Source organism: Ctenopharyngodon idella, chromosome 4 (assembly GCF_019924925.1).
Source record: "Ctenopharyngodon idella isolate HZGC_01 chromosome 4, HZGC01, whole genome shotgun sequence".
Taxonomy (NCBI): domain Eukaryota; kingdom Metazoa; phylum Chordata; class Actinopteri; order Cypriniformes; family Xenocyprididae; genus Ctenopharyngodon; species Ctenopharyngodon idella.
This window is the reverse complement of record NC_067223.1, coordinates 14,708,996-14,728,302: the sequence shown is the minus strand read 5'-3', so window position 1 is coordinate 14,728,302 and position 19,307 is coordinate 14,708,996. Positions and strand designations below refer to the sequence as shown.

The 19,307-nt window shown below is 33.3% G+C and overlaps 1 protein-coding gene across 6 annotated transcripts in view; it reads left to right on the top strand.

The window, feature by feature from the left end:
* kcnc2 (potassium voltage-gated channel, Shaw-related subfamily, member 2) overlaps positions 1–19,307 on the top strand; it is a 112,404-nt gene that overhangs the window by 41,343 nt on the left and 51,754 nt on the right. For 2 of the 6 annotated variants that reach the window (XM_051890975.1, XM_051890972.1), the window contains exon 3: positions 2,262–2,432. In XM_051890975.1, the coding sequence (XP_051746935.1) occupies positions 2,262–2,432 (171 nt within the window). Of the gene's footprint in view, positions 1–2,261; positions 2,433–5,235; positions 6,618–9,221; positions 9,789–19,307 lie in introns of those variants that run through there. The other 4 variants (XM_051890973.1, XM_051890971.1, XM_051890970.1 and 1 more) reach the window with 4 other exon arrangements.

Here is a 19,307-nt window from a genome sequence, read left to right as displayed (position 1 = left end):
AAAACTGCATTTTGGTGGAGTGATGCTGGTCAGATTTTAGGATGCTGTGCATGTTGGTCATTTACATGTGATGTGCTTTTGCTGTTCGATGGTTTTCACAGGATTTAAAGGGTTAGTTCACCCAAAAAGGAAAATAATGTAATTTATTACTCACCCTCATGTCGTTCTACACCCGTAAGACGTTCGTTAATCTTCGGAACACAAATTAAGATATTTTTGTTGAAATCCGATGGCTCAGTGAGGCCTCTATTGAAAGCAAAGCCATTCAAACTCTCAAGGTCCATAAAGCTACTAAAAACATATTTAAAACAGTTCATGTGACTTCAGTGGTTCTATCTTAATATTATAAAACGAAAAGAATAACTTTTGTGCACCAAAAAAACAAAATAATGACTTTTCAACAATATCTTATGAGGCCGATATATGGGCCGTTTTCAAAACACTGCTTCATGAAGCTTCTGAGCTTTATGAATCTTTTGTTTCGACTTAGTGATTCGGATCTCCTATCAAACGGCTAAACTGCTGAAATCACGTGACTTTGGCGCTCTGATTCACTGATTCGATTTTTAAAGCTCCGAAGCAGTGTTTTGAAATCGGCCCATATAGATATTGTTGAAAAGTCATTATTTTGTTTTTTTTGGCGCACAAAAAGTATTCTTGTCGCTTTATAATATTAAGGTAGAACCACTGAACTTAAATGAACTGTTTCAAATATGTTTTTAGTACCTTTATGGATCTTGAGAGTTTGAATGGCTTTGCTCTCTATAAAGGCCTCACTGAGCCATCGGATTTAATCAACAATATCTTAATTTGTTTTCCTAAGATGAATGAAGGCCTTACGGGTGTAGAATGACATGAGGGTGAGTAATAAATGACATTATTTTCATTTTTGGGTGAACTAACCCTTTAACAGTGGGATAAGTTGGGCCTTCTATTAGCTGTCCAACTGTTTTTGAGCCAAACAAACAAACAAACAAACAAAAAACATGTAGTAGAAATGTAGAAATGCATCTGATGGGGGTCAGTTGAACCTGAAATCAGTTTAATTGTACAGGGTTTCTGGTACTGATATTGTGGTATATGCAGACTATACAATACTGACCTGTTTTCATATGTTTTTAAGTTGGGGAAAAAATGTCATCAATGTGTTTTCCTGATCAGTGTTGTTATTAATTAAAACTTTTATATATATATATATATAAAATTATGAAAAATGAGTTTGCGTTAATTAAAATAAAGTTGATAAAATACAATAAAATAAAATAAAAATCTGAAATAAATATTAGATGAAATATTAAAGCAAAAAAAAATGCTGCTTTGGCAACTAGCTGAAATAAAATAAGTTTAAGGTGAAGTATTAAAATGGCTAAAACTAAAACTGAAAAAAGAAACAAAAAATAATAAAAAAGCAAATAGTGAAATTACTAAAACTTAAACTGAAATTAAGATGAAAACTGAAAATATAAAAATAAAAGCTTATTCAATATATCAATAAATACTATAAAAATATTTAAATAATTTTAAAATAACACTGTTCATATAAAGGGACATGGAGATGGAAAGGAAAAATTATATTTCAATGCTTTTGCATTCCCCCGAGAAACTTTGCATTTGTTCACAAAACTTACAAGTTTGACTTTGAGCGAACGCAAAGTTTCTCAAAACTGACAGAATGTAAAAGCATTGAAATATATTTGTTCCTCCCACCTCACATTTTTTCCCACCATCATGTCCCTTTAGGGGCTCCGTAGTTCATTCGATTGTAAATGCATATTTTATTTATGGTAAATGGACTGATATGAACTGATGGATATTAGTAAATGATGCATCATACAAAAAATGGCAAGAAAGTCTTAAAAGTTAATCAAAATAAACCTTGTTGTGAGATATTATACATTTGAAAAGATCTCTCTCTCATATACAAAACCTAGTGATGCATAATGATATTTTCTGTCGTCTCTCTCACAGAAGCCTGTCTATATTGTTGCATTTTCATTAAGACATTATTTAGGATCTTTTTAAACTGTTTTCCTACGACATTGAAGGTAATTTCAGGTTTTACCATCGTTGTTCGTGACATTTGATGTCCACAATGTAGGCAAACCCTGACCCACACACAGCTTCTGATGATTCATTCATTCAACCCAGTTTCGGTCCTATTTTTGTCTTGAGATTGACCTCTCACCTCTGTCTCTAGCTGGTCTGTGTCCCAAATAAGCAGATGTTGTTTTTCACCGCCCGTGCTCTTCATTTCCCACCAGTGTTGTCTGCGGACTGCAGCGCAGGAAGTGACATCACGATGTCTCCAGAGGAGCGGATACCCATGCGTCACTCCAGTGTGCGTGAACAGGACCGTCACACCGAAGGCACGTGCTTCCTATTGGCCGCCAGCGACTACACCTGCACAGCAGACGCAGCTATTCGCAAAACAGGTATATTCTGCTCGTCCAATCAAAGCCTTCCATTCTTCATAATTAGCATATACATCCAAACAAGTGCCCATCAAATTTCCTAAACTCTAAACCCATTTCATCCCTTATATCTGTCAATCCATTGACATATACATTGATTTATGGATGGAAATGAAGAACTTTAACTGTTCAGAAGGTTTATATTGTATACCGACGATTTATAGTTGTTGCCATGGTTAATATGAGTCTGTTTTTCTTGCTCTCCTCCCTTTTTAAAGAATACCTATTATGCTTTTTTACATGTTCAACTTTCTTTAATGTGTAATGTTGCTGTTTGAGCATGAAAAAGGTCTGTAAAGTGTAAAGGTCTCTATATCAGTGTCACAACTCCCTGAAACACCTCCATTTTAGTCTTGAGTTTTTTTCCGTCACAGTATTTAATATGCAAAATGAAGGGGCGGGGCCTGGCTGAGTTAGTTAGAAGAGTGTTAAAACTGGCGGTTATAATAAGGGGCGGGACATTTCCCAAACACGCTCGAAGCGCTGGACCAATCACAGCACACTGATCCAGCCGACCAATCAGAGCACATTGTGCTTTTCAGAAGGAGGGGCTTCATAGAGACAGGAACTAAACAGAGCGTTACTGACAGACTGAGAAGAGAGGAGCTGCAACAATGGAGAATATGGGAGAAATAATGTGTTTTTGAACATTCAAGCCTGAAAATCCATTCTAATAGAGCCTAAAAACAAAATCAAGACTTTGAAAAAGGGCATAATAGGTCATCTTTAAAAGTCTATATATTTTGCTGTCCTAACTCTGTCATTATTTGGTTTTTGTTTGCATTTTGCATGAATACTTAACTAGTATGACCCCATAACAAGGCAGATGCTGAGTTGGCACCTAAGGTCACATGGCTGTACTGTTTGACAGACACAAATGCTAGGCTAATAACCCTACTGGGAGGTTAAATGTGAGCCAGCTCAAGGGCAGTGAGGAAATGCAGGCACCCGGTGGGGCCGAGTTTGTAAGGTCAAGCTCTTTCACAGCCTGGCGTCCCCTCAACACTACCAGTACTAAAGGCCATTAGAAGGTTAGCACAAGTTAAGCATACTTATTGAGCATGTTTACATGCACGTTCATACCCCGGTTATGCTTAATAAGCCGACAATGCATGTGGTTGTGTAAATGCATTAACCCGTTTTACTTTATCGGAGTAAAGTCATAAATGGCTTAAGCATAAACAGATTTTTGCCCTTTGGCATGTAAATGCATTAACCTGCGTTCTGTCGGCTTATTGCAGTGCGCACCTGTGATATGTGACAGATTTAACTGCAGATTTAAGTGCATCCAGACAGAGCGAGCGTTTCACTGTAGGGTAGGAGGAAATGTATCGCAAACTCCCAAGAAATTATAAAAATCTCATGCAGAAGGATAATATATGAGTCCGTAAGTGTTGACATGTTGGAGGTTTTTTATGCTTTATTTAACATCACAACAGACTTAACCTGTGGAATACTTGGAGTCAGATGCACGAATGATTACGTTTTGACGTGGGTATGGTTGTCAAAAGTACCGGTACTTTGGTAGCAAATCGGTACTGAAATTTAAAAAGTATGACGATACCAACATTTCCCCCTAGCATTTTGATTGCTGTTGAGCAGATTCTGACTAACTTCGGTGAAGAGCGTCTATTTACATGTTTTGAAGCATTGATCATTGTAGCCAATCACAGACATATCTGTTGAGCATGTGAACACAATGGCCAATCAGAAGTGTTTAAGAATCTGCTCAACGGTGCTCAAAATGCACATTTTTAAAAATGTCATATTTTTAAAATTTCAGTGCCGACTTGGTACTAAAGTACCAGTGCTTTTGACAACCTTACTACTGGGAAATAAACTGAATTATTAATAGTCTTAAAAGTCTTTTAAATGCGTTTTTTTTTTTTTTTTTTTTTTTTTTTTTAATTTGAAATTATATTGTTATTTATATTGTATTTTATGTTAAATAATAGTTATATATATATATATATATATATATATATATATATTTTTTTTTTTTTTTTTTTATTTTAGGAATCATGACAAGAGCTCTGAATAACCATCTTCCATTACAATGTACAGTTTCCACATATTACGATCACATATATATGATACTGTACGTACTAATCAATATCATTTACTTGCATTGATTGTCGTTTCATGATGTGTAAACAACATTCTAGAATTACATATATGGTCAGGACTGTTACTGTACACTGCTCCATATACTGAACTACTGTTTGCTTATCATTGGTGAAACTCTGTCCATGAATGATGTAAGCAAGATATTCAGAAAGAAGAAGGATTCATATGCTGTGTGAGGTTTTTGCAACTTTTGTACAGTTTTAGTTGGCATTTCCATCCAGACAGGCTTTGAATTTATTTATTTATTTATTTTAATTTCATCATCATCATCATCATCATCATAATTAAACTGTGTTTTAGTCCTTTAAGAAATTCGTTATCATAGTAATTTGTTTAGGAAATTATAATGCCCTTTTTATGTATTGATCACTTAGCAATTCAGTTTCTCACAATTACTGAGCACATGATTGCACACAAAACATGTTCAGTGATCAAAATGAACGAGCTTCTAAAATAAATCTTCTAGACATTTCAGTATTTGAAAATGGCATCATTCTGATCGCTGGACACAGTAAATGTGATGTCTTATTTGTGTGCGCATGTCTCACGGCCGTCTGTGACCGTGTCCCACGAGACACTTTTGTGTTTGTTTTGTGTGTCTTTGTGCTCTTATTGTTGCGTTCTCTCACGTCTGAAGGCTTTGAGAAATCCCGAAGCTTAAACAACATAGCCGGCACTCTCCGTCTCTCTCCAGTGACCTCGCCCTGTCCCATTCGCCGCTCCCGTTCCCCTATCCCGTCCATCTTCTGAGGCCACGCCTACTCACGCATAGCCCAATGTACTGCAAAGACTCTGCCCACTATGGGCGTGGCTATACATTATCCTCTCCCTCTGTGAATATAGTCATTATTATGTATAGAACTGTATATAGAGTGACATAAGACATTTAAAAAAAAAGAAATATTAGGGTGAATCTCACAAAATCATCATAGAAGAAATGCTTAATGAAAATGAAGCCTATTTCAGTTTCTCCTCAAATCATCAATACTGTAAAAATTTGTTTGTAATTCCCATTATTCTTAGTGATTATTCTGAGTAGATTATAAAAAATTTGTTGTTTTATTACATTAACATAAATTAGTAAGTTATTAATTTACATACATTTCTACCATGATGCAAAATTACTTCACAATTTAAAATTTTAATAAATATATATATTGTATTGGAGTAATGAGAATGAGATTTTTTTTCATAAATTACTACCATGATGCATAATTACTTTACAATTTGAATTTTAAATATATATTGTATAACAGTAATGAGAATTTGTTTTCATAAAATATCACAATGATGCATAATTACTTTATAATTTAAATATATATACCATGATGCATAATTACAGTTTAAAATTTAAATACATATTGTATTGCAGTAATGATAATTATCTTTTTCATTAATTACTATGCATGATGCATAATTACTTCACAATTTAATTTTTAAATATATAAATTCTATTACAGTAATGAATTAATATATTTTTTGCATAAAACTAAAATGAAACCCACTTGATTTGATTTTCTTGCACTAACTCAGAGAAACAGAAAACATTTGTTCAGGGAGAGATCAGGTGACTAACTTCAGATCTATTTGACACTGATGCTTCCAAAAGCAAGAGCAGAAGGAGACGTAGTTACTAAAGCACAACCTGTCTGTAAACTGTCTGTTTGGATTTAATTGTCTGTTTGTCTGTGTAAATGTTTGGAGCTGCCTGTTTGTTGTCGATGGACGTGCCGTGTGTGCATGGACCGCTCTGTCTCCGTCTGTAAGGAGAAATCAAAGGAGACGAGTGTGCGTTGTTGATCTGATGGAGAATCCGTGAACTGCTCGCTTCCGTTTCATGCATGACTTCTGTCTGCTCCCCGTCTGTCTCCACCCTCTCTTGGCACGTACTGAACCGGCATCATTACACTGGTTGTACACACAGATAACTGCTCAGAGCTTGTGTTCACGGGGTTCAACCGAACAGAGGGGAACGTTCTGTCTTAAAAGGGAAGGGAACGGCCCAGACGAGACTCACAGGTAACAGACGCTCTCGTGCTGTGTGATGTCACTGGGAGAGAGAATGACTCTTATTGGCCTAACTTGTTCAAACCGCTGTCAGATGTTGATACGGTTTAAAGAAAGCACTTAAAGTCAACATGAAATGCTTTTTGCAACCTGTTTTACCTACTGCAGTTGATTGGATGGTGAAAAGTGGGCGTTACCTAACTACAAACATGTAAAACATGCAGAGCAAATACACTACTGGTCAAAAGTTTGAAATGTTTTTGAAAGAAGTTTCTTCTGCTCACTGAGGCTGCATTTATTTGATCAAAAATACAGTAAAAAATGTGACATAATTTTACAATATAAAAGAACTGTTTTCTATTGTAATATATTGTAAAATATAATTTATTCCTGTGATCAAAGCTGAATTTTCAGCATCATTACTCCATTCTTCAGTGTCACATGATCCTTCAGAAATTATTCTAATATGATGCAAATCATCATATTAGAATAATTTCTGAAGGATCATGTGACACTGAAGAATGGAGTAATGATGCTGAAAATTATATATATATATATATATATATATATATATATATATATATATATATATATATATATATATATATATATATATATATACACACACACATATAATATAATATAATATAATATAATATAATATATATATTGTATATAATATATACAGACACATATATGTGTGTGTGTGTGTGTGTGTGTGTATATATATATATATATATATATATATATATATATATATATATATATAAACCCTTATTAACTAATTTATAATAATTGAGCAGCAAATCATCATATACACTGAAGACTGGAGTAATGATGCTGAAAATTCAGCTTTGATCACAGGAATAAATTACATTTTAAAAATATATTCACATAGAAAACAGCTGTTTTAAATTGTAATAATATTTCACAATTTTTACTGTATTTTTAATCAAATAAATGCAGCCTTGGTGAGCAGAAGAGACTTCTTTCAAAAATATTAAAAACTCTTACTGACCCCAAACGTATGTTTTTATTAAAACATTATGTTTTTAATTAAACTTTCTGGAAGTGAAGTTTCTGATTTCATGTTGACTTTATCTCGCTCTTTTGATATAAACTGTAAATGCATCAACGAGTCATATTTCTATTCATGCTTGTAGAAACATTCGTAGTTATAAGTAATTTAATACATGGTCTGATCTAAAATATTTCATCATTCATTATTAACTACAGACAAACAACTCACGTCATCTGAGTCATTCATCTGCATCCTCTATACTCTGTGTAATACATATGCATTTTTAGCTAATGGTAATTATGCTGGATTTTAATCGAGAGATAATTCAGAGATTTGTCCTGTGCATCATGTGAGTGAATCTAGAAGGGAAGGTTGCTAAGCAACTGGCATAGGGAGATTTTCTGTCACGCATCCTCAGCATAAACTTCATTTACCACTTTATGTCCACACCCTGCTCAGTATGTTACCTGAAATGCATTCGCAAGCAATAAAGAGCACTGTATGTTTACATCTGAAATGCTGTTTGCTCACTGTGCACGTCCTGAATGTTTGATTGTAAATCACTCAATATCTGTATATGAAGTCAGAATATTATATATATGTGATAAGAGATGTACTTAGAGATGAATTATGATGTTAGGGTGAATCTCACAAAGAAATATCAGGTCACTTTTAATCCCAAAATCAAATGAAATTATATTTTGCATAAAGAAAATAAAACCTGCACTGTAAAAACAAATTGTTGGTTTAACTTAAAGTAAGTTACCTGGTTGCCTTAAAATTTTGAGTTCATTGAAATTAAAAATTTAAGTTAATACAATGAAGGCGATTGATTTAATCAACAGAAACTCAGAATATTATATGATCTGAACCACATTAATTATCTAGGTTGATTTGACAAAAGAAAAAAAATGTTGTGATAACAAATCATGAAAATATTTTTTTACAGTGTGTATTTATTTTTGCATTGCACGTTGTTAATGACACAATTTTTTATTGTAATGCATAAAATCTCAATTTTTAACAGAAATTCAGTCAGTGTTATTTTATCATCGTAATGTGTGGTGCATCGCAAAGCTAGTGCAAGCGGATCATTTGTGGTTAAAAAGTATATAAATTTTATTAATTTTTTTAGAAAATGACCGATTGTTTCACTAGATAAGACCCTTATTCCTCGTCTGGGATCGTGTAGAGCTCTTTGAACTGACATTTGGACCTTCAAACCATTTGTCCCCAGTGAAGTCCACTATATGGAGAAAAATCCTGGTATGTTTTCCTCAAAAACCTTAATTTTTTTGTTTTCGACTGAAGAAAGAAAGACATAAACATCTTGGATGACATGAGGGTGAATAAATTATCAGGAAATTTTAGCTCTGAAGTGAACTAATCCTTTAACTGTCCTGAAATTGGTTAACTTCCCTTTTTATTCATCCAAAATATAATTTCTTATTTTTATTTTGGGTGAAATGTGACCCAGATATTTTTTGACAATATTTATGAGATTCACTTGTTCAAAAATGCAATATATTTTGTCTACAAATGTTTCTTTTTTTAAGAAGAAATTGCAAATATTGAAGCTTTTGTGACGTTTGCAGCTACTGTATCACCTCTGGCTGACGTACAGTTTATATCGGCCAGAGACGGGGAAGGCGGGGCCAGCAGAGACTCAGATGGATTTGATGAATTGGATTGGACAGTCTGGAATAGAATAAGCCTGTGATTGGACGGTTCTGAAAGCGGACTCTCTGTGAACAGAAAGCTCGCGTACGGACATCTCGAACGATCGGACTGCTCATGACCTTTGGAAATTCCCATTTATTCTGTGTGGAAACAGACTGAAGCCAGCTGGCACAAAAAAAAAAAAAAAATCATGAAATGGATAGTGAAACGTTTCCTGCTTAGTCGGCTCTCCATTTAAATGTTCATCTGTATAAAGGACACACATCCACCTGTGGCTTCCCTTCTGTGTCAGGTAGCAAATCCCACACCCCCTTGAATCCCTTTCCAAGGCCTCTGTCGTTGCAATAAGTGTATTAAGATGTGTAGAGGCACAAGTGTTTAAAAATGAAGTATTGGTGTATCGACTATACTAAACTACAGAGTAGAGAGAGAGTAAACATGATAAGTTTAATAAATGTGACCTTCAGTCATTAATGCTTTTATCTGCTCTAGTATCTCTGGTGGATTCATTGTTGTCTGTGTGTGTGTGTGAGATGTTCATCTCAAAATGAAACACTTGAAGACCTCATGAAAGCAGTTTTCTTTCTTTCGTTTTTAAAGCAACCAATATGCTTTAATTTGCACGACATTGGTTGAGTCAATGATTCAATGATTCATATCAAGCTGAAATACATTTAAAGCTAAAATATGTGTTTTTTTTAATATATACATCTTCTAAAAGTTGATTTTGTCAGCTTTTAAGAGTGTACTAGCATATATGAAGCCACAGAACTGTCATGGGGTCTTTGAATGTGTGTGTTGATTTATCTCGCAGTTCTCTTCCTCGTCCCCGTTTCCTGGAAAAATTGCCCAGTGCAACAATCAGATGTGATGTGCAATAATGATGTGAAACAAAGCTGCACCGATTCACACTGTGATTTCAGTTCAGTCCGTGACGGACGCCGCAGCAGAGCCTCTGAAAACACACGCGCGGCAGCTCTGCGCCGTGAACACGTTCGCTCTAATTAGATCCTTTCTTTTCTTTCAGCCATGGAGAGATTAGAGCTGTCACATCTGTGTGTGTGTGTGTGTGTGTGTGTGTGAATGACATGAAACCTGTCAGGAACATGTCCAGGTCACATTTTACTGCAAAATCAAATAAATTATATTGTGCATAACAAAGAAGAAGCCTATTTTAAGAGCAGTAAGATTTTTTTTTTTTTTTTTTATATTCAAGACAACTTGTGCAAATGAGTCACATCTTTTATTTATAAACTAAAAGCAGTGCTAATACCAACATGAATTATATATAGGCTATAATGAAAAGAAAAAAAAAAACTATCATTCAAAAGTTTGGGGTCGATGAGATTTTTTTTGATGTTTTTAAAAGAAGTCTCTTCTGCTCACCAAGCCTGCATTTATTTGATTAAAAATACAGTAAAAACTGAAAAATTGTGAAATATTATTACAATTTAAAATAACTCTTTTCTATTTGAATATGTGTTAATATGTAATTTATTCCAGTGATCAAAGCTGAATTTTCAGCATCATTACTCCAGTCTTCAGTGTCACATGATCCTTCAGAAATCATTCTAATATGATGATTTGATGCTAAAGAAACATTTTTGATTATTATCAGTGTTGAAAACAGTTGTGTTGATTTAATATTTTTTTGGAAAGTCATTTATTTGAAATAGTGATCATTTGTAACATTACAAATGTCACCTTTTTTTATCAATTTAATGCATCCTTGCTGAATAATTTTTTTTTCTTTTTCTCAGAATTGCAAGATATAAAGTCAGAATTGTGATAAAAAAAAATCAGAATTGTGAGATATTAAGAATTGTGATTTATAGTCAGAATTGCAATATAAAGTCAGAATTGCGAGTTACAGTCAGAATTGCGATATAAAATCAATACTGCAAATTATCATGTCAGAATTGTGTTATGAAGTCAGAATTGCGAGACATAAAGTCAAAGAGTTTATAACTCACAATTCTGACTTTATAATTCGCAATTATGAGAAAAAAAAGTCAGAATTGTTAGATAAAAAGTTGCAATTACCTTTTTTTTATTTTTATTTCATGGCGGAAACAAGCTTTCATGATTGGTCATAAAAATAAGCATCATTTCCTGTATGTGAAATTTTGTATTTCTTTCTTTGGATTCTGGATTTAAAATGTGACCCAGACATGTTCTTGACAGGGTCTGCGCGTGTGCATGTGTGCGTGTGTGTCTGTGTGTGTGTGTGTTTTCCCACCACCCACAGAACTTAAGAGGATAGTATTCTTCATGTTAATATTATCTGCTGCTTTATGAAGTCAGGGCACCATTTCAAATATAAATGACAAAATGTAAAGGTATATATTTTTGAACTTAGATCTTGTATTTTTGTGTCTCTTGAAGAGTCTCATTGTCAGTCGTGCCGGTCCCGCGGTGTATCTGTATGTCCACTCTGTGCAGACTGTGAACCTGGAGTGTTTTCATGTTTCAGTGATTCGAGTTTTGAACATGTATTGTGGAGTCATTTGTCAGCCTTTTGTAGTGCATGCAAAGACCCATGGTCAAAATGTAAAGACTACGTCTGAAGAATATGTATAGTTCAATGCAATGTGAGACAGTCGGATAAACATATTAACATTGTTAAAAAAACAAAAAACAGCTTTCTTTTCTTTCTGTTTAAAACACGCTGCATCACCTGGACTAACAAGAGGACAATGTTATTGCTCAGATTGACATATATGCATTTAGCAGATGCTTTTATCCAAAGAGGAACAAGTACCGACTTCGATACCAATCAGTATTGAAATTATTAAAAATGTGACGCTTTGAACGCTGTTGAGTGGATTCGTAAACACCTCTGATTGGCCATCGTGTTCACGTGCTCAACAGATATGTCTGTGATTGGCTACAATTATCAATGCACGAAAGTGTTTGAAAGTAGGACAGTTCGCTGATAGACGCCTACTTTCAAACGCTCCTTTATCTGTGTAAGCGCTCGGTGAAGAGCGTCATTGATATCTATTTACAACATGTTTCTGAAGTGTTGATCACTGTGGCCAATCAAAGACATATCTGATGAATGCGTGAACACAGTGGCCAATCAGAGGTGTTTAAGAATCCGCTCAACAATGCTCAAAGCGTCACATTTTAAAATTTCAGTACCGACTTGGTACTTTTGACAACACTTTCATAGCTCAGAGTTTTCTTTCACTTTTGCAAAGGATGTTTCTCTTGAAATTCACGAGGAGAAGAAATAAAAACAGATAAAAACAAACTGAGATGACTTCTGACATGCAGTAAAGATAAAGATAGCAGCTCAGATCATTTGAGGTGAGATCTCTAACTTCTGATTGCAGACTTTGGTAACATTGCAAATCGGAGCTCTGTTTGAGACATTGTTCAGATCTCTTCTGAATCTCTCGAGGAGACCGTGTGAGATTCCTGGGGTCTTTTTCCTCTGAGAAACATATGGAAGCTTGTTTCCGCCATGAAATAAAAAATAAAAAAGGTAATTGTGACTTTTCATCTCACAATTCTGAGTTTTTTTTTCGCAATTGCAAATTTATTTCTCACAATTCTGAATTTTTTACTTAGAATTGCATAATATAAAGTAAGAATTGCGTGATATAAAGTCAGAATTGCGAGTTATAAAGTCAAAATTGCATGCTAAAAACTCAATTGCGACTTTATATCTCGCAATTCTGATTTTATAACAAGCAATTCTGACTTTATAACTCGCCATTGTGAGTTTAAATCTCGCAGTTCAACAAGCTTCCATAGAAACATCTGAGAACTTCAGCAAAAGTCTAAATTTGCTTTGCCTCCCAGCTAACAAAAACATTTTACTCACAATCCCATTAAAAATGTTACTTTTGAATGTTCTCTGAATCTTGGTTATGCAGACGTTAAGGGAACATTCCATTTTATCATTTATCAAACATTATGGAATTGTTACTTTTGAATGTTCTCTGAACATTCCAAAACAAGCCGCAACATTTAAAAAACGTTCCATAAACGATGTATAAATAATGTAACATATTGAGACCATATTATTAAAGACCAGATAACTTTGAACAAACATTCTATTAATGTTACTGGAAGAATATTTTTTCATAGCGTTGAGAGAACCTTGCCAGAATGTTCTGAGAACGTTCCCTGTTAGCTGGGATTGAACCTCATTGCTGCCTATAGGTAAACGAAATAGACCTAGATTTTTTTTAAAAATCTGAATTGTAGTGTAGCTGTAAAAATTTTCAAGTGTTCTCAGACCGTGGTCATCCTCATCTCTCCCATCAGCCTTGATGTAGGTCTCAATATGTAGGTCTTCTTCTGTCCCGTCACTACGGACACCGTTGCCATGGTGGGGAAACAAAACAGCAGGAGGGTGAGTTTGTGTTTTTTAGGCCGCGGGCCTCCCATGAGCAACTGTATCCATAACGACCAGGGAGTTGCCGTATCCATAACAACTCCATCTCTGCACAAACCCGCTTCTGAGAAGACTGAACTGAAGAGCATGAATATTGCATCACAGTCTCTCTGCTCTTCTCTGTATGAACCACTGTGTGATCTACAGCTTCACAACACACACACACACAAACTCAAGTGCGTTTAAAGGGAGCACAGCTTCTAGACAAGATCAAGACTTATTTATTTACCCTCAGAAATCAGCATCTTTTGCATACTAAGCGTGCAGTGTTTACATTATCAACTGTTGCGTGCAAAACATGAGTTTGATTGAAAAAGTTGTGAGTCTTGTTGCTGATTCGGTCTGAATTGATTATACCAGTGCTTATTTTTTTAATTGTTATCCATTCCTTTAAACATTATAATGTCTTTGATGTTAATGTTTTAATAATAATAATATTTTAATAATAGTAATAATAATAGCCTAACTTCTTTAATGTATATTTTAATAAAAAATAAATTAAGCAATATAAAACGAGCAAGAATGCTGTTGTTCTGAGCACTAACAGTCCAACCGCGAGTGTGATAATGCTTTTATAAAACACTTCAGTAAAACTATAGTTCAAGTTGTTCAATATAAAGTTAATATTGAGAAACATACATTTTAGGCATTTTTGTCTATTTTCCCTCCACGGCAAAACCTTCCAAGTTCTTTTCTTCCTGAACGAATCTGGGATTTTGAGTGAATCAGTTGAGTGAATGATTCAGTGACTCCTGCATAAAGACGGTAACAGGTTTTGTTCCTGAATCAATTGAATCATTTGAATGAATGTTTAAATGACTCATTTATAACGACAGTCACTTGTCGCCACCTACTGGTCTGTGGATGTAACCATTTTCTTTCCTGCATTGACATATTGATGATTTACTTTGCATGATTTACTATTTCGTTCTCTCGATTTATTTTCCCTCTTTTTACTATTTCATTCATAACATATTGCGCACATGTGTACGATAATTCGTTCCCTCGATTTATAAATCGCACGCATGATTTAGCAAATCGACGGAACAATAGTGCACACGATTTAGCCTACAATTTTTTTCGTGCATGTCATGTGCGGGGCTTCATATTTTTCACTGTCATCAAAAAAAACTTTTTAAATGAATAAAAATTTCTTTTGTCAACTTTTAGGAGTACATAAGCATACAGGTGAGTTTAATGCTAAAAGAAATGAACAGAAAGCCATACATTTGATTTACATTTTTCATGTCAGGAGGAATCAGAGCTGCTTGCGCTGTGCTGCTAATCCAGCCTGTTGTGAGAGGCGCTACCCAGCTACCAAAAATATGCTCTAAAAACATTCACATTAAGTTATGAAAATGATATTTCTCAATGTTTTCTGAATGTTCCAAACATTAAAAAGTTTTTAAAAATGTTAAAAATGGTGATTATACGAACATTAATGGAACATTCCATTTTATCATTTTGCAAATATTATGGTATGGAATGTTGCATTTGAATGTTCTCTGAACATTCCGAAACGAGTAACATTTAAAAAAAAAAAACATTAAATGAACATTCCAGCTAAAACATTCCAGGAGAAAAAAAACATTCCATGTACGATGTATTTTGTGCTAAGGTTTTGAGAACATTATTAAAGACCAGAGAACTTTGAACGAACGCTCTATTAACGTTACTGGTAGAACGTTTGTTCATAACTTTGAGAGAACCTTGCCAGAACGTTCCCTATATAAAGAACACTCATGTTCTTATACGCTGGTATAAGAACACTCACGTCTGACTGACTGCAGATGACGGGTGAGTCTTTCTAATGAAGTTGAAACAGAACGCTCAAAACACAGCTCAATTACCCTCCAAATACAGCCAGCTGAAGTGAGCGCAGCAATTTGTGTGCGTGTGTGTGTGTGTGTGTGTGTTCGTGTAGGAGGCTGTACTATTGCGGTTTGATTGCTCACAAATGGAAATCAGATATGCATGACTCAAATGATACTTCAGCACCACTGTGAATTGTTCTGCAATATGTCAATGGATGTCAAATTGATGTGGTTATTCAGAAGCACAGGCGCTTACCTGACTCGACATACAGCCGCATCCCTACAGGCCACACGGATCTGAAACTTTAATACAACTATAAGAACACATTAATATTTCACTGTGACATGAACGGTTTAAATGTTTGACTGTAGCCGCAGGGTCATGCCAGTTTTTATGCTCCCCAAAAGTATTTTGTTTGTCTAGTTTAAGTTTCTCAGTCTTGTTCATGACAGAGTGATTTTTGCTAAGTTAAGTCAAATTCACATTGTTTCAAAGCAGCTTTACAGAAAAGCATGATGTTAAAGTTTGTCATATCTTAATATCTTCATATCTTCATGCCTTATAGTCGTATTTAGCCAGTTAGATCTGGGGGATAATATAGTTACATTTTGTTGCAGTGAAACCCTGCAATTATTACCTTAAAGAGCTAACTGATTTAAGCTCTAAAAATGATTTTGTTGGTATAAATGAATGTATTTGGGTTGACTCAGGTTAGGTCAGGAAGTCATGTTAATGTGTTTAGGTATAAATGCTAAATACTTTTGACTTGAATAAAATTAGTTAGCTAATTTAGATGTTATTATATTTCTTTCAGTGTAATCTGCTGCGTATGTGACCATATAACACTATAAAATTATTGCTCATTTCAAGGATATGTTTTATTCTTCTACATATAATGAAAATGAAACCAGAACAAACACAGTCAACCTTCAAAAATGATTAAAATATTGTGAGTCAAGGCAAATATTTTGGTATATACTGTTATTAATCAAAATGTGCCATGAGGAAGAGTTGAAGGTGATTAATTTTAGTGAGTAATGACTTAATTTTTGGTCTGTTTCTTATTCAAAGCTGTTTTTGTGCATAGATATGTACCCATTTTTTTGTTTGTTTGTTTGTTTTTTGTCATTCTTTGAGCAAAGAAGAAAGTTAGGCAACCCTTGAAGCCTTTATGCATAATGCATTATAAAGGTATTCATAAAGTACATTTTAATGCCTTATATCTTTTCATAAATGATTGTAACCAAAGTTAAAATGCATTATAATATTTGCAAATTCGTTGTTTCATCTGAAAATGGTTGTTTATCATGTGTTTTAATGCATTATACTGTCTAAAGGTGTGTTAAATTTATATAACGTATTATAAGTGCAGGTTAAAATTATTCAGTGTATTATAAGGTGCATTACAAGGCATAATTAATGTATTGTGTCTGTTGCATTACATGTAAAGGCTTCAAGTAAAGTGTTTCTGTAAATTATATGGTTTTGTAATGACATTAAGATGATTTATGATATACTGTGTGTGTGTATGTTTATGTATATATATAGAAGATTTTTGCACAAATTAACCCTTAAGCAGTGATCAATCTCACATTCTTAACACATAAAACACACAGAGAGTGTCATAAATCGTAAACTCTCATCCACGGCCACATTTGGATCCATACTCTGTACAGGCAACCTGAATCTGTTGCTATGAGACGGGCTGCTTCATTAGAGGAAGCATCGTAGTGATGAAGGCAGTTTGTGTGTGTGTTTGTGTGTCTGTTCTCAAGGTCAGCACACACACACACAGACACACACCCAGCGATATCTTGATTGCATTACATTACATCATTATCAAATAGAATGCTGCATCTGAACCAGTTTTCAGTATAACAGCTCTCACATATTCAGAACAGAATAGCTATAATCATAAACACGTGATATGGTGCTGCATATGGAAACGTATCTCCCTGTGTGAGGCTCTGAATCATGCCGCCGCCGCCATCACGCTGTCTTTTATAACGTGACACTTTTATAGGCTCTTTAATTACTGTAATCAAACAGTCATTGAAACGGATCTGTTCTTACATCCACTCACATTCACTAGTGTTTTGAAATGCTGGTTTCAGTGAATGCTGCCAGATGTGCTGGATGAAATGATTAGGAAATAATTGGCCTTGTGTTACTTATAAAGAAACGTCATTCATGTAATAATAATACAGCATTAAACATTTGTATATCACTCAGATTCATATGATCGATAGCATTAGCCTGAGGAAGAATTGTTTTTTCCACTTTAAATCCATTTTAATGATGTTTTATGTGATGCTGTAATTCCAGGTCAGCGGTGTGCATGTGATTAATGTGATGAATAATGTGACTAATTAATTGAGCATTTTAGAGTTTCCTCTGAAATTTATTTCTATTTCTTTTTTTCTTCCATTCTTTCTCCACATTGTCACTCTAATGTGATTGTTTTTTTGTTTGTTTTTTTTAAAAATGATTTAAATAGAAAGAAAAAAATATATATACACACACGCACATTAAAATAAACAAATCAATGAATAATTAGAATAAAAATAGATTTAAAAATAATTTGATTAAAATAGATAAATCAATAATTGATTAAAAAATTAATACAATTTTATTTATTAATAATAATAATAATAATAATAATAATTTGATTTATATAAATTGATTAAAATAGTACAATTTCATTTTAATAATAATATATAAATATATACTTTTGATTAAATTTATCAATAATTGATTAAAATATAAATAAATAAATAACAAACATTGATTTAAGTAAATAAATATATTTGATTAAAAAATAAATAATAATAATAAATTAGATATAAATCAATAATTAAAATACAGTTTGATTTTAATAAATAATATATAAATATATGCATTTAATTAAATTAAATAAATTAATAATTGTTTAATATAAAATAAATAAATAGATTTTAATACATAATAAATATATACATTTGATTAAAATAAATAAATAATTGATTTAAAAATAAATACAAAAATAAATACAATTTTATTAAAAATTTTGATTTTAATAAATAATATATAAATATATGCATTTGATTAACTTAAATAAATAAATAAATAAATAGATTTTAATACATAATAAATATATACATTTGATTAAACTAAACCAATAATTGATTAAAATAATAAATACAAAAAATAAATGCAATTTTAATTTAAACAAAATAATAATAATAATAATTTGAATAAAATACGTACAGTTTTATTTTAATAAATAATATATAAATATTTGCATTTAATTATATTAAAAATAAATCAATAATTGATTGATTAAATAAATAAATAATCATTGCTTCAAGTAAATAAATATATTTATTTTTATATAAATAAAAAAAGATTTAAAGAAATTGATTAAAATATATATTAGTATTGGGGTCCCTCGCATGAGATCGCTCATATTGGGGGTCCATGGCATATAAAAGATTGAAAAGTCTTGTTCCAGCGTGGCGGTGAGCAACAACAATTATGACCAGCAAGATGATGTTGAGGTGATTTTATGAGATGATGTTGAGGAGATTTTAGGTGAATGGTGATGCAATATCACAGCATGACTGGTGTGAAAAATGAGAGCCGTTACTCCATTAGTGTAGACATCAGGTAACCGGTTCATGACCGAAACACGACAGTATCCAGCTGAGAGGATTAGCGTGGCTGTGTTATTAAAATAGTAATTACTGTCTGCTGTTAACTCTTCACTCACACGGAATTAAACAGGGAATCAGTCCGCTCA